This window comes from Periplaneta americana, chromosome 12 (genome assembly GCF_040183065.1).
Source record: "Periplaneta americana isolate PAMFEO1 chromosome 12, P.americana_PAMFEO1_priV1, whole genome shotgun sequence".
NCBI lineage: Eukaryota > Metazoa > Arthropoda > Insecta > Blattodea > Blattidae > Periplaneta > Periplaneta americana.
Window position 1 is genome coordinate 77,554,318 of NC_091128.1, and position 17,679 is coordinate 77,571,996.

The window sequence follows — 17,679 nt, forward strand, 5'->3', positions numbered from 1 at the left end:
GTTACGTAGCTACATATTAACGTCAAGGAAACTATAATTATTAAAGAGGACAAAAAAAAAATATTTTGATTTACATTCGCAGCTCGATTTCTCGATTTACTAGCTACCTCTGAGCAATGGCCATAACAAGGAGGAGTAAAGAGAGTTATGAACATTGGCAAAGAGTATATTCCGTCGATGCTGCTGCCACCTAGAGGCAAATTACTTGAAAAAGGCGTCAAGTCAGATAATTTCAAAATATCAGGCATACAAGTTACGAAAAGGAGGACTTTATTGATGTTTTTAAAATCCGCCCGGACCCCGGACAAAGGCCTAAAAAGAAGTAATTTCCGGATAAAAGAGGTTCTGGTCACCCTATTTTTGGTCGTTTTAGCCTTCAATATTCCCTTAAAAACTCTTTTCGCCAGAGCTTAAAAAATTGATGTCATAGCAGCTGACAGGGCCATAAGTGCGCATTAAATATTATTAGGCCTAATGTAATTTTCACATATCAAAGAGTATTTTTATAAGAAAAGAATTTAAAACTTAGAGTTTTTTTAACATATTTAACCTTCTTCTCCACATAAATGGTCCTGTCACTGGATAAAAGAACGTTATCCAAACACGTTTTTACGAGTAAATTACGAATAAATGAAAATTTTGGAATTCAGTCATCAGAGAAGGTTCTTTAGAGCAATGTTTCCCAAACTTTTTCGACTGACGACACACTACTGAACGCCCACGATATCGCGACACACTTATTTATTTTTATTATTATTAACTAGCTGAAAGCACCCGGCGTGGCCCGGGTTGTCCTTTTTTTCTGTTTTCTTTTTATAATTAAACTGGCTGTTAGACATTTCGGAAAACTCAGGAACTCAACTATAAACAACCAAAACGAATTGTCTTTATTAAGCTTTTCTCGCCATAAATATGAATCTTTAAATAGTGTCACTTACATGAATTAATAAACTTCTTAGCCAAATGTTTGAAAGATTTACTCAATTTAAAACAACTGTAGATCAGGCAATTAAAGAAAACATTTCATCTCGTACCTTACATTCAAATGCTTATTAATTTATATGTGTGTATAACTATTTATTTATTCTGGCGTATAAGGCGATCAGACCTTCTCTTTCACATCACCAAAAATACAAATGAAATAACAGAACAATCGAACTATAAATAAAGTAAAACCAAACGAAAATTTATACAGATTAAATGAGTTGACATTGTCTTGCAGCAAAACAAAAACACTTCTCGGTCCCTATACGCCCACTTAGCATTATCTCAATGTTCTACAGATCTTACATTTATCTCTGCCGGTCAGTAACTCCTAAATTTCTTAGTCGTGAGAGTCAGCGTATTAAAAAAAAAACATTACAATCTTTCGGCCTTCTCCTTTCCTCCCCACCGCAAATGTGACGTTGCACATAGGCAGAGATAAAATAATTATCAGATCTATACATTGATCTGAAGCTATACATTTCACGTAATTTCATGTCTATGTGTGCTTTCACTTGAATTTCAGAGACAGCTGATGATAAACAGGGAATTCCCTTGTTCCCAGTTTGAACCCATTGGAATGTCATTATGAGCCAAAATTTATCTCTCTGTCGGTCGTACCAAATAATCAATATAATATACGTAGGATAATATTTAATTTATACTAGAGAATTTTTTTACCGTTTTTACCGCTGTACATCCGCTTATATCAGACCCAGTTTTTTTTTTAATATGAATTGAGAAATTACAACTCACAAATTCAGAACATAGGCTATTCAATAGCCTATTACTTCTTATATTATATAATTACAAAATACTTATAATTGTCCATGATAAAATCTAAATAAAGCACTTTTAATAAAATAGTCGCACTATCATCCGCTGAAACTGACCAATATGTTCTGACGATTCTAAATTCTACATTTACTAAATGGGAAGAGTAAACGAATTACAAAGCATCGTTGCAGATGTTCACTTTCATTCGAGTTGAGAGGCAGAAAAATTAAACTGAGCATTGTTGAAGGTGTTCATTTTTCATTGGTAAAGTATGTCTCAAAGACTTTAAATAAAAAATGCGGTGTAAAGATACTTTCTGGATAGCATAAAATTTATTTTTCTGTTCCAAAATTCCGCAACATACTCCATGGGGCTGCGCTACACACCGGTTGGGAACCCCTCTTTAGAGGCAGAGCAACACGGGGATGGACTTTCGTGCCTTACGCAACCTGGAAACTGCCGGAAGCACTGAGCACAGAGAGAGCTGGTGCGCAACTGGAGATATTCTGTTATCGAAGATGTCCGTTAGTTGGACCGCCGTGCTCTGGAGTTAATCCGGTTATGCTAAGTGCGCACGACTTCAATTGCATTAGATAATGTAATGCCGGATGGGCAGTGCTTCGAGGTCTGATGCACACGTTAAATATTTGCTAACTGTCCATACCAACTATTATAGTAATCTAATGTAGGGAGAGATTATTGTTTTGTCAAAAAATATATACTTCAAGAATGTGTACGTACATTCACAGCCTATGATACTGGGAATTAATTTTCACATACCTTCCGTTTCAATTCGTGTAGCGCTTTTACTCGTAATTCACGATAACAATACTTCTTCTTCTTCTTCTTGAGCAGAGCAATAGTCCCTTAAGTTTGTTCTCGACATTTCCCACAGCAAATTAGAGGTAGTATATGACAACGTTTTGTCATCACAGCTCTGAACTGTGACGGCTACGGGAAAATCGCTGTTACAGATAGGTCTAATTAATAGCGATTGCCACAATGTGATTTTTGTGTTCGGATGATGAATATATAATAGTTGAACATTAAACTGAAAACCTTTGGGAATATATTTCCTCTCCAACTCACTTTGTTCACAGAAATTGACTGTGTCTGTAATATTCAAACGTAATGGGGTTGCCAACATCTAGTGACTGACCAACTGAACAAATGTGGCTAATATAGCTACTTTGCCTCCGACTGAAATTGTAATCGGCTATACAAAAAGACGATTTTATAGTTCAACAACAACAACAACAACAACAATAATAATAATAATAATAATAATAATAATAATCATAATAATAATAATAATAATGTTATAAAAATTACACATCTGTAAATAATAGGTATTCTTAGTATTCATAATACTAGGGTATTCGAAAAGTAATGGCAATATAGTAGGCCTAAATAAATTGCTTCCCACACCGTGGCGTCGCGGTCTAAGGCATCCCGCCTAGGACTCGCGTTACGGAATGCGCGCTGGTTCGATTCCTCATGGGGGAAGAAATTTTCTCATGAAATTTCGGCCAGTGTATGGGACCGGTGCCCACCCAGCATCGTGATGCACTTGGGGAGCTACAATAGGTAGCGAAATCCGGTTGCGAATACCAGCTATAACGGCTGGGGGGATCATCGTGCTAACCACACGATACCTCCATTCTGATTGGATGATCGTCCACCTCTGCTTCGGCATGTGGGCGTGAGGTCTAGGCCCTTCAAGGGCTGTAGCGCCACGGATTATTATTATTATTAAATAAATTGCTTCACACTAAATTTATTTAGGTTACTTTTGACATTATCTAATTCAAATATAGTTCCCTGCCATGTTAACAATACGTTGCCAAATCCTTGGAAGATGGCGGACTCCATCTGCAGCATCATTTCTCGATACCTCTGTCACTGATCGAACTAAAGTTCTTTGGATGCCAACTCTTGATTAAAAGCGAATGCTTCGCTTCCACCCATCTTGCAGTAGTTCGGTATGGTAGGACTTCTCTCCCACAAGCTTCTTGTAATGCCCTAAAGCACTGAGTTGTACTTTTTCCTCTTGCAACTTGGATTTCATGAAGCACCTTTGCTTTTACCTACTGAACAATTTTCAGGGCTGTGTTACTTACTATAAATCAGAAATAGTGACAGCATTAATTTACAAAATATGATTACTTTGAAACTTTCAATATTGCAAGTTTATGAAAGAATCGCTGCTCTGTTAGATACTACAAGATTCCACTAGTAAAACTGATTTACAGCATTTTCAATTGCGTCAATTTTACGTTGAAGAAGTTGGTAGTTAGCAGAAGTAATAATACTTACGAAAGGCTCTTAGAGAACCCGGACGTTCATTGCCGCCCTCACATAAGCTCGTCATCGATTCCTATCCTGAGCAAGATTAATCCAGTTCCTAGCATCATATCCCACCTCCCTCAAATCCATTTTAATATTATCCTCCCATCTACGTCTCGGCCTTCCCGAAGGTCTTTTTCCCTCCGGTTTACCAACTAACACTTTATATACAGAGTGATCCGTTTGAGTATGGATAAAATAAGAACACCGTAAAACTTTACTACTGAACTTTATTTGTTGAAACTTTGTGCATATAACACTGAAAGATGGGAGATTCCTCAGAGCTCAACATGACACTCATTGCGTACCCTGCACAACTCATATCGGTGATGCAATTCAGTCCATGTCCGTTGTAACATAAGAGGTGTGATTGTTGAAAAGCTTGACTAATTTTTACTCTCAGATCATCAATATTCCTGAGTTTCTGTAAATGAACAATATCTTTTAAACAAAACCCTACACAAAGAAGTCACGAGGGGTTAGATGTGGGGAGTTTGGGGACCAAGCCAAAAGATAGCGCTTCTCGTACTGGGTTTCGCCTGATCACAGACAATGCGAAATAGTACCGGCACAGTCTATTGTTCCTAGTACCCTCAACAACTCAAGCTTCTTGACTGTATATTCTAGACTGTGGTTAATGTTGTTTTGGTTTGACAAATGAAACTCCTACAAGTACAGGGCTGCAAATACATTTTTAGATTAGTGGAAATATAGCTAGTTTTAGAAAGAGAGGTAAGTATTACGAAAAGGTGAAGAGTGCTAATGAACTTAGTTTCATTTCGAATATAGGTGATGCTTCAGTAGAGTAATTGATCCTTTCAATGCAGCTAAGGTTACAATCGGAATAATAGATGTAGGTATTCCAAGCCTCTTAGACACATCGTTCGTGAAGAGAAAACTGAACTGTTCTATAAATTGTAATTTTCAGTTTTTTTTTAAGGAGACTGGATGATAAAAGCTTCTCAACCAATATTAACACGCATTTCCCATATTTATTCTGCGTTTAATTTCCTGCCGAGTGTCATTTATATTTATTATTACTTACTTACTTACTTACTTACTGGCTTTTAAGGAACCCGGAGGTTCATTGCCGCCCTCACATAAGCCCGCCATTGGTCCCTATCCTGAGCAAGATTAATCCAGTCTCTACCATCATATCCCACCTCCTTCAAATCCATTTTAATATTATCTTACCATCTATGTCTCGGTCTCCCCAAAGGTCTTTTTCCCTCCGGCCTCCCAACTAACACTCTATATGCATTTCTGGATTCGTCCATACGTGCTACATGCCCTGACATCTCAAACGTCTAGATTTAATGTTCCTAATTATGTCAGGTGAAGAATACAATGCGTGCAGTTCTGCGTTGTGTAACTTTCTCCATTCTCCTGTAACTTCATCCCTCTTAGCCCCAAATATTTTCCTAAGAACCTTATCCTCAAACACCCTCAATCACTGTTCTTCTCTCAAAGTGAGAGTCCAAGTTTCACAACCATACAGAACAACGGTAATATAACTGTTTTATAAATTCTAACTTTCAGATTTTTTGACAGCAGACTAGATGACAAAAGCTTCTCAACCGAATAATAACAGGCATTTCCCATACTTACTCAGCGTTTAATTTCCTCCCGATTGTCATTTATATTTGTTACTGTTGTTCGAAGATATTTGAATTTTTCCACCTCTTCGAAGGATAAATCTCCAACTTTTATAGTTCCATTTCGTACCTTATTCTGATCACGAGACATAATCATATACTGAGTCTTTTCGGGATTTACTTCCAACCCTATCGCTTTACTTGGTTCAAGTATAATTTCCGCATTTTCCCTAATCGTTTGTGGATTTTCTCCTATTATTATTATTATTATTATTATTATTATTATTATTATTATTATTATTATTATTAAAGTACTGCAATAATTATCTTCTCCATTTCGTTGTCTCGTGATTAAGCATCTCCATTTGTGACCAAGAAATGTTTCTGCAACGTGAATCTTGGAGCACAATTATTTTTTCTTCCATTTAAGGACTTCCAGTCTTATTTCCTTCCCTTAATCGGTTGCCTTCCCTATCTTTTCTTAATCTTGTGCAGAGATACTACTTCCCATCCCAAGTTCGAAAGAAAATAGGGCAAGGGTCGCAGCTGGTTCATCACGACCACTCGTAACACTTCTGTTTTCTCGCGAAACTTTATTACTAGTTCCAGCAACAGAGTTTCTTCTCGCAAATAGCATTAAATCTGATAATGTCTGACTTATTAAGCTTGGAGTGATACCGGGCATAGAACCACACTCTGTAATTAAATGAAACGGCCTCAACAGCAAGCCAATGCTTTAACGTTAGTTGCTCCTTTGTGAATGCCACGCTGAGTCTAATTTGCTCACATTTAGCGTTAGATTTCAACAGGAATATATACAGCACAAATGTTTAACTTTGAATACTAAGTTTTGTTCTGAACTCCAGAGTTCTGCAAGTACCTCTTCACAGGTCAGCGAGGTTATGCTGCAACCCAATTCATTCTCAGGAAAACACCGCCACACGTATTTGTAAGGCATCACGTCCAGATTAACATTTCAACATTGCTCTCACGGGTTAGGATGCTTGTCATTTATGAAGACGGTCGGCCCTGTTCAGAAAACTTTTGCGCATACAAAACCCCGCGATTTCGCAAGTTGCTGCTATACATATATCCATGTGACACACCTTACATGGTAACAGACCAGGCTGTTAGCGAAACAGTGATGAAGAACATGAAACAAAACTTGAGAGTTTTATAGAGAAGCTTACTGTAGTCTTACATGAAGCCTGCAATGAATATGAATACATTTTTTTAATAACTTCAGCAACTTACATCTGGCTGCATTTCTAAATTATACGCAAGGCTGGGAAATATTTTAAATATATGTTTAACATACTTATTTTTTTACTTTGATTTTATATTTATTTATACTAAATTAATTATACAAAACACAAACAGGAACACCCGTATGAGCTAAGCTCGTGTTCGGGTGTAGTTATATTTAATATAAGAAATACAAAAGTTAATACACAGAAAAAAAAAGAACATGAAAAAACTTTATACATAGAAACAATTTAAGTAGGCATATAATTTATAAAGGGAAAAGGTAGGAGAGATGCAATTGGAATGCTACGGACAATCGGCGAAATGTACCTAGAGAAGAATAAAGAAGTGTATGTAGTATTTGTGGACCTAGAAAAGGCTTTTCACAGAGTGGATTGGAATAAACTGATGAGGATCGTAAAGAAAATTGGTGTGGATTGGAAAGCGAGAAGACTGTTCAGTAATCTTTATATGAAACAATGAGTCAAAGTCAGAATAGGAGAAGAAAATATGTCAGAAGGAATTGAAATTGGGAGAGAAGTACGTCAAGGATGTCCTTTATCACCTACCCTGTTCAACATCTACTTGGAGAATTTAGTAAAGAACTGTTTTCAGAACATGGGAGTAGTGATAATAGGAGGAAGAAGAATAAAATGTATAAGATTTGCTGATCATATGGCGTTGTTAGCAGAAAAGGAAATGATACTGAAGGATATGCTACTGGAGCTAAATGACACCTGTGAGCAAAATGGGATGAAGATAAATGCAAATAAGACGAAAACCATGGTCATAGGAAGAAAAATACAAAACATAAACTCACGAATTTTAAATGAGGCAGTAGAGCAAGCTGACAGCTTCAAATACTTGGGATGTACTATAAGTAGTAACATGAGCCGCTGCCAGGAAGTCAAAAGGAGGATAGCAATGGCCAAGGAAGCTTTTAATAGAAAAAAGAGCATTTTTGCGGACCTCTGGAAAAAGAACTAAGAAAGAGACTAGTGAAGTACTTTGTATGGAGTGTGGCATTGTATGGGGTAGAAACATGGGCATTACGACGAAGTGAAGAGAAGCAAATAGAAACATTTGAAATGTGGATATGGAAAAGAATGGAACGTGTGAAGTGGACAGAGAGTAAGAAATGAAGCTGTGTTGGAAAGAGTGGGTGAAGAAAGAATGATGCTGAAACTGATCAAGAAGAGGAAAATTAATTGGTTGATCACTGGCTGAGAAGAAAGTGCCTACTGAAGGGTGCACTGGAAGGAATGGTGAACGGTAGAAGAGTTCATGGTAGAAGAAGATATGAGATCATAGACGACATTAAGATATATGGATCATATGTGGAAACGAAAAGAAAGGCAGAAAATAGGAAAGATTGGAGAAAGCTGGGTTTGCAGTGAAAGACCTGCCCTTGGGCAGAACACTAAAGCAGGTACTTACGTTTAATTTTTGTTATTGAACTTATAAGCGGAAAATGTTGAAAATTCAGGATGCATTTTGATTATGGAGTTATTTATAATCTCGGGTCTTGATTAATACTGTGTTTTAAAATTGTCGTTATGAAAGTTTTTGCTCTGTTCAGGGTAAACTAACGTTCCATCTAGTATTGTAAACAGAAGAAAATTATAACTTACACAACCTTCACGATTTTGTGATAATGCTTTAATAATATATATTTTTTAAATTGTACAATCTTGTAGACTTTAAATTCAGAAAATATGAGTTTAAAAGGATAATCAATATGGATATTAAGCATATTTAGATTAATATATTTTTATAAATATTTAGAGGATCTAAAGAAATTTTTGAAATTCCACTCACGCAATAATGCCATATGCTGGATTGAACAAGAGCAAAATAAACTAAAAATTACACTTGTATTTTGTAATTTCGAAAAATTTTCGGAAGTATTTCGTATTTTTTATTTAAATGCATAAAATTGACGAATTTTTATTATTAAATTATTTAAAATTTCAAAATAAGTGCTCTTTATTTTTCTTCCAAGTTTGGGCTGTGAGGAACATATATATATTCCTCACAGTCCAAACTTGGAAGAAATTTTTCTTTGTGTATATTTTCGGTTCTGTTTCTACTGTGAATTGAAACCCATAGTGTGCTACTATCCTGCTAAAGCTTTTGAGGTGTTATTTACTGTAGAACATTGAACATCGATTAGTAAAATAAATATAAAATAAGACGAATTAGTTTTCTCCTTATTTTAAACGGAGAGAAGTTATTTAAGATAGAGACTGTGGATGGGAATTAAATAAATCAGCTGGGCAGTTTTCTGCTGCCATCTGTGGTCAATTCAGATGTAGAAGACAATGCAAGCAATTTAAAGTTTTGTTTTTCAAACAGCAGTCATAACCTTCCGTAATCCCTAAAACAATTTAATACTCTATTTAAATTAATGTATCTTCTTTGCATAAGTTAAAAATTAAAAGAAAATAATACAATAAGGAATAAATTGACCTTTCCACTCACAATATTGAGCGAACAATTCTGTCTCGATTTGCAAAAGGGGACACGTCCAAAATAACAAAGTGTTGGAAAATCGCAAAAAAAAATCATAACAGACTTAAAAAATTAAAATGTTTATGATTCCTGAATTTATGTTTCCATAGTGAACTAATTAGAAATATATATATATATATATATATATATATATATATATATATATATATGAACAATTTAATTTGTTAACTTAGTTATAGGTTTTGCGATTTTCCAACACTTTGTGATTTTGTACATGTCCCCTTTTGAAAATCGACGATAGAATTAAAAAATGTAAAAACAAGTATATGCTGTAATTTAAGAAAAAATTGTTTTTGATGATATTGATATACTGTGCGTTTTTCGCAATTACTATTGGACATCATTTCTGACAGCAGCGTGTAGTGATGTAAGTTAAACGCTCTTTTCGCACAAAACGATGTCTAGACGTAATTAGAGTAGGCTATTCATATCAGTGAAAAAACAATAAGCCAAAAAATTCGACACATGCTCTTTTCGAAATTTCATATTCAATTATAATTTCTCATAAAATCAGCGTGATGTAGATGCACGTCTACCTAGCATCATGATTGATACATAGTATAATATAGATAGATAGATGGACTTAGTGAGTAATATTATGCATACAGATTGTATTATCATAATTTTCTCTAAAATCCAATGCACGGGTCTTCTGACCGTACGCGCTTTGTACCCACAACAAGTCCTCCTTTGTAGGTCCCCCCCACCTACGATCATATCCAACTACTCTTTAAAAGAACACACATATTAAAATGGAAATGGCACAATAAAACACATTATATAATATATCCTAACCTAAAAGACATAAAAGTGTACAGTTGGGCAGATACTATTATCCCTTCCTCAGTTCGCGTCACAAACTTCAACAGATGAAGTTATAATCTTTCTCGCCTTCAAGAGGAACAATCCAGGTTTTTGTTCCCATTCTCTATTCCCCATGAAGTCAAGACTGCAAGCGAACTCCTATTCTGACTTAGCATCGAGGGTAGTAGATATTTTCTCCGTACATGTTCCAATTCGACACACTGTAATAAAATATGTTTATCGGAGTCCTTTTCTTTGCAAAGCGGACAAAGACGCTCCCCTTCTTCGTTGGCAATTTTATTACCCTTCCATGCCTCCAATCTTAGCCACGCTAAACCTGCTCTGCTGTCTTTGTTACAAGAGTTTATGTAGTCACACCTCTCCCAGTTAAGCATGAGATCTGATTGTAAATGAAGTGAGGAATTTTCTGAACATTGGAGCTCAATCACTTGCCTCTCGATATCAATTAAACGCATCTTCACATTACGCCATACATTCCTCCTGTTATTCTCTCCTTTCTCTCACACCCATCCCATTCCTATATGATGCAGCCCTCTCTGCAGTTTATAAACCCACCCCTTTTCTCAACCCTCTCTTTGTTGAACTTTGTAGCAAATCGACCGTAGAAGCGACTGATCCCTAAATGTAATGTTTAACCAGTACTTTATCTCCCTAACTTTCATATGAATTACTTCGTTTTGAAGCCCAAACTCCTTCAGCACCCCGCAGTTAGCTGTGCTTCTGAAAGTTCCAAGAATTCGTTTCAGGATGTCCGTTTTTACCTTATTTAGTTTTCCCGCATTTTCCCAACCCCAAATTTCCTCCCCATACAACATAAATGACCGAACCACAGATCCATATACTAGCTCCAATGTTGCTGCAGGAATATCTGGCACTTTATTGATCAATTTCAATACCTCCGCACTCTTTACCCCGCACTTGCGTTTTAGTATAATATAATAAGTATATTTTGAAAGTGATAGTGCATACCCAATTAGAAGTGCAGGAACCGCCACTGACAGATGAGCAGACAGCAAGTTGGCCTGCCAAAAACCCTTTTCAGTATCAGGCATGCTGAAAAGGTAAATTTCCGTGAATATCCATAAATGGATCATTGCAACATCGCAATTCATTCTCTTCATACTTAGTCAAATATTAAAGTAAAAACCAATAAGAAAATAAATAAATCACTGGGTGAATATAGTAGTGAAAGTAACATCTGAATGCACATTTGTTCGCAATTCCTTTGTTATTCAAGTAAAACTAATCATTCAAGTAGGTTTAAGTACACATCAAAGACGTTTGACTTCATTCTACATTTCATTTCATTTATTCCACAGTCGATCCGTCACTCAAAACTGTAATATAATTCTCAGAGCTACAATTCATTCTCAAAAGACTTCAAATAGCATTGAATGTTTCTACTGATGTCTTTATAGGGCTAAAGAATTTGTAACTGAGGGAGAAAGAGACAATGGCAAGATGGAGACTGACGCATAGTTGTTTGAAAGCGTGAAAAGACTGGCGGTGCCGAATGATGACAAAGGCGAAGAGGGAGAGCAGGTCGTTGCGCAACATGGAAGAGTACGCGGTGCTCAACGTGCTCCCCACGTTCCCCGTCTTGCCCTCCGGCAGCAACGTGACGGAGGCGGCGCCCACCGAGATCAACCAGACGACCCCTAACACCACCAGCCCCGACTTCAACTCCTTCTACTTCTACGAGGTAAGTACCAACTCATTTTGTACAAAAACTAGAACATTTGAAGGGTTCAGAACCATAGTGGGCCAAGCGCCATTTACTAAAACCGTAGAAAACAAGGGTTAAATGAAGTTATTACCATAATTCAGTGGAAACATATAGCAAGTAATATAAAGTATACACATTAAAACTAAATGATATGTCAATCTTCATTAAACTATGGTATTCACTTAACTTTAACCCTTGCTTTCTCCGTTTTTAATAAATGGCGCTTGGCCCACTATGGCTCTGAACTCTTCATTTCTAAGTGGAAGATTTAGGCCTAAGCATCGTGCATGCCCAGCGTCAAAACATTCTGTTCACAACACTTACGACCATACGTTTACGTTTGAAGAATCGGATTCCAGTCCTTTTTAATGTAATGTATTGTTTAACCGAAATTAGTGACATTTTTCTTTTTCGTGTTTTGTGAGTGTCTTCCTCAATCAGGAGCGTAGCTTCAGGGTAGACATCGTTTACCCAACAGTCGCAAAATAATTCATACTACACGTATCTATTATAATTTCCTTATATGTTCTTTTTACATTCCTAAACAAGGTCTTTTAACTTCTGACAAGGTTAATAAAGTTCCGCATAACCTATTTTAGGGCATCAGAAATAAGTTTCCTGCAGCCATGGTGGATATACAAACATGATTATTTTGTCTCTCCCATCCATAGACAACTCCCGTCTGCTTCAGTCTCTTGTAGCTGCACCAGAGTTCCTGCCCAAGATGCGCTTTAAAAACGAGCGCTCGCAGGATCTCTTTCTTCCCTCACACACAAAACATATGAAGGGTACACGGGAAAAACGATCAAGGACCATCAAAAATCGAAATTGAGTTAATAATGCCATCTTATAGTGGAAAGGAAGTACTATCATGTGGTCTAGCTAGTAATAAGAAATCATCGTTCTTGACATTCCACTACGTCAATTTCTATTAAATACATAACAAAGTATTAAGTGCTTAAACTTTAAAATTAGTTTTTCTCGAAACTTTCTAAAATGGACCTTGATCGTTATTCCCGTGTACCCTTCATATGCACCCAGCTCGCAGATGGCTAGACGTGTCTACTACGCTTTACAGGCCTACAACTGCAGCGATACGATACTGTTTCCTTTCCCTGATTGTTGTTTCTTGTGCTGCAGTTTTTAACAACCTCTTTCAATCATAAAAAGAGAGCAGGTAATGATGGGATTGAAAAATGTGACTTTTGGTTCTGTTAGTTTCCTTAAAAGCAGTTATTTGTTGTCTTTAACAATGAGCAGAAGCTGAACTTAAGTTCAAAATAAATAGACAATCCTAAATTAAATTTGTCCCAGAAAGAAGGAAATGTACTAGAATACATCAAAATACTTGATACTCTAAATATAGGTGGCGATTTGGTTCTGAGCAGATGAAGAACTTTGAGTTGTACTGATATTTCTGCAGTAAAAAACTTTGAAGTGGAAACTATTAAAATATAAGGAAGAAAAGCATAAAAAAAATTCAGAAATGTTTCACATGTTGGGAAGAAACAATAGAACACCGACGGAAACATCAAGCTTAGAAGCTGTTAGACATACCGTAAAATAGGGTAACTTTGTACCTAAAGGGGTAACTTTGCACCATCTACGAAAAACTTTTTATAAGGTCTAGGGGCGTTTACGTGAACCAAATTTATCTGTTCATCACTTCTGCCGATAGATGGCATATGTGTAGAGTATTTTGCACTGTTCGTGGTCATAGAATTTGTTTATGGCATTTCTTTACCTTAACAATAGAACGTGTGCATAATTTGATTGAAATATAGATCAAATTAATTTACTTTCATCATAGATGGTGTGCACAATCTCAAGATAAGTTATACGTGTCTGTTCCTTATTCATCCATTTAGACTTTCTAGTTTCGCTTGTGCAGCTGTTTTGTCGGCAAATGGTGTTACAGAATAATTTTCTAATCAAGGTGAATTTGAGGCTAAATTGGGGTTACTTTGCATCACAACACAAACAAAGATTTTTTTTAAATTTTAATTGCATTATTTTAATTTGAGGACCTTCCATGAAGTTTAAAAGCTCTTACTATAATTCACACTTTGTATTACAGCTAAATTACTTGAATTTGTTATTCTTTATATTATATATTAAAGTCATACATGGTCTCTCACTGCCAAACTTGGTACCAATCTCCAAATATGCCAAAGGAAAAAGTTGAGAAGGATACTAGGCTTATCACTGAGGGACAAAGTTCCAAATGAAGTGCTGCAAAAGATGTCAGCAACTGGTTTGGCTTGGCCAGGTACCAGGGAATAAAAACAAACAGTGCTGTCATCAAAGCAGTGATAAAATCATTTAAATCCTGCAAATGAACTGAAAGGGAGGATATTATGGAATATAGATGGGAAGATGTAATTGGGAGAGTAAATCCACCCAATAAAGTATCAAGAAAGGGCTTGCTTATATTCCATTCCAGCACTTGACAAAATAATACGTATAATTTTTTACAGTTATTCACATGCTGTTATCTCGACTTGTCATTCGAAAAACTGAAAATATTTCTGAAACAACATTTTAGAAGAATGTGATCACTTGTATTGGAATTTTGTGTAGTTTTTTTTTTTTTTCAAAAAATTTTGTCAGTGTTACTATTTATAGCAGTTTTTGAAACTGCGTTTCCATTTTTTCTGTTCCTGATACATTATAAGTTCATTGTTTAACACGTGTATGGTGCAATGTAACATTAGCAGTGGCAAAATTTGCATCACCCATCTTAAAACTCTGGCGGTACAAAGTTACCCCCAACTATGGGTAACTTTGCACTAATTTTGTGGTAGATTATAAATTTCAAAAGACATTTATTTTCGAAGATATGACTGGCTAAATACATTCCCGCATATCCCTGGAACGTATGAAATAAATGCCCACCTCAAAATTAGACATTTAAAGACTACATACAGACTGACAACAAATTTTTAACTAGAAAATGGTGCAAAGTTACCCCTTTTTACGGTAACGAAAATGTGACAGGGAATAGAATATTTCGTCACATTGTTGATGTAGTGTGACACCTCGGACGGCAAGAATAAATTAGGCTTTAGAGGAAATCAAGAAACCCAAGAATCAGTAAGTAAATAAAGTTATTTAGAAACTCTATACCTAATGGCAATAGAAGAAGCCTTCCATGAAAGACCAACTTGAAAGCACTTCAATTTTCAAAGGCACTTATCCAGATATTCAGAATTGTTTGGTCCAGTCTGTTACTAAAACTTTAAGGGAAAATATATGATTGTTCTCAGAATGATTTAGATATTCGCGTTTACACATATTTTTTCTTACGCTTCGCCACTGTCCTCAATATTCCCAATATTACGACAATATGCAAAAACAACGCGATCTATAGTATACATATAAAGTAACAGTTTCTTAATCAGTATTTCTAACATTGCAATAAACCTTATGCAAAGAGTACTTAATATACAGCAATAAATATACAGAAAATACTCAATATTTTCAATATTGCAATAATCAATATGCAAAGAGCCACGCGATCTATAGTATACGTATAATCTATGTTTATTAAAATACTAGGACATAGGAAAAGTAATGGCAATATAGTTACTGTTTCACACTACATTTATTTAGGTTACGTTTGACATTACAGACTACAAAATAATATAGTCTATTGCCATGTGAACAATACGTTGCCAAATTCTTGGAAGACAGTGGACTCCATCTACAGCAGCATTTTTTAATATCTCTCTAACTGATCGATCTAAAGCTCTTCGGATGTCAACTCTTCATTGAAAGCGAATGCTTTGCTTCCACCTAACTTGTAATATTTTAATATGGTAAGAATTTTCTCCCACAGATTTCTTGTAATGCCCTAAAGCACTGAGTTGCATATTTTTCTCTTGCAACTTGGCTTCTTATGAAGCACCTTTGTTCGTACCTTTAGGGCTGTACTGTTTACTACAAATCAGAAACAGCCTCTGTATTTACAAAATATGACTACTTCGAGACTTTCAATACGGCAAATTTATGAAACAATCGCTGCTCTATTACCTAATACAAGATTTCAATGATCAACGCTAGGAGCACTGATTACAGCATTGTTGCCGTTACTTATCTAGTGTCTTAGTGTTTGCCTTGTTTCGTTGTCCTCTAGTTACCTCTGCAGTTTTTACCTATAATTTTGAAATAAACTATAGATAATTCATAACCATACGTTCGGAAGATTAATTTATTTAACCTCCCTGTATTATTGCTTCAACTTGTTTGCATATGAGTACATTTCTATGATTTCTTGTAAGACAACTTCCATGTATTGGTTGCAAGAGTTATAGGTGTCCAAAATAAAAATAATGTTGGTAATTATTTATTACATCATATCACTAGCCATACCCGTGCGCTCCGCTGCACTTGTTAGAAATAAATATAAAGTAATTACATAATTAAATAGGACGTTTGATCCAGGGAACATTCGTGTTTGATAGAAGGATAAATCGTTTAATATGTTACTTAATTTAAATTGTATTTAAATAATTAAAATGCGATCATTTTGGTCCAGAGAGCACTCAGACGTTACTGTAATAACATTATAGCATTATGTCTCTCTAGAGAAACTACACTATCCAATGGTGAAATAATAATTAATTATACAAATCGGTTAATTTAGCTTTCGATATTACTTCATACAAACACAGAAACATTCTCTGTAGGCTAGCTTTCATAGCTTTCGATTGTTGCTGTCCAAGGCCCCTTATAGACGAAGTCATTTGTTTTTTTTTTATTCATTACACGGCCTTAGATGGCAGTTATTTTAATTTTAATACTCATTTATCTCATTAAATATCAGTCCTATCAAATTTTGCAAGGAATAAAACTTATCGGAAATTATTTGTAAAGAAACTTTTGTTATGTAACATATTTCACAAAAAATCAATAATAAGCGAGATATTTCGATTTATTTAATTCAGGCCCCCTTATAACCCCCTTTTAAATAATGTATTTTGAATGTCATATAGCCTAAAATCTAAGTTACAGCGAATTTAATTTATATTCCAATTTTCATATAAATAGGTTCAGCCATTATCGCGTGAAAAGGTAACAAACATCCAGACAGACAGACAGACATACAAACAAAAATTAAAAAAACCGATTTTCGGTTTCAGGGTGGTTAAGTATATATGTTAGGAACAATTATTTTTGGAAAATCGATAATTACTAGAAAAATTTCGGCTACAGATTTATTATTAGTATACATTCGAAACGTAATTTCTCAGGATTTATCTAAACCCTACCAAGAGTATGGATCAGCTGATGACCTTGGTCGAGCTCAGTAACCATGTAAATACAAAGGAGAAGGTTGAAGAGTTAGAGTATGTTACTATCCGCATTTCACGAGATGCTCCGAGCAAGGAATATGTGTTGTTTCCCCACTTTTATAACCTATTCCTGATACAAAACCGCCTGGCCATTGACTGAGCCTTGTTTGTCCCAGCCGGCCAATGACACCACCTCTATCCACCTGCTCTTTCAAGAACGATGAGTTACTGGCTTACCCTCTCCTCTTACCCCGCCAGGATCGTACTCATCTCGCAGGGATCCTCTCCTGAAATTTGGGCAGTAGGCCTACCATCTGTTCAGATTCGTTTTGTAGCGCAATATGGACGTGAATCT

General features: G+C 35.7%; 1 protein-coding gene across 3 annotated transcripts in view; it reads left to right on the forward strand.

Moving 5' to 3' along the window:
• Positions 1-17,679, forward strand: part of LOC138710585 (cardioacceleratory peptide receptor-like) — a 684,299-nt gene that overhangs the window by 25,022 nt on the left and 641,598 nt on the right. For all 3 annotated transcript variants that reach the window (XM_069841577.1, XM_069841579.1, XM_069841578.1), the window contains exon 2: positions 11,723-12,006. In XM_069841577.1, the coding sequence (XP_069697678.1) occupies positions 11,818-12,006 (189 nt within the window). In that variant the 5' untranslated portion in view covers positions 11,723-11,817. The remainder of the gene's footprint in view (positions 1-11,722; positions 12,007-17,679) is intronic.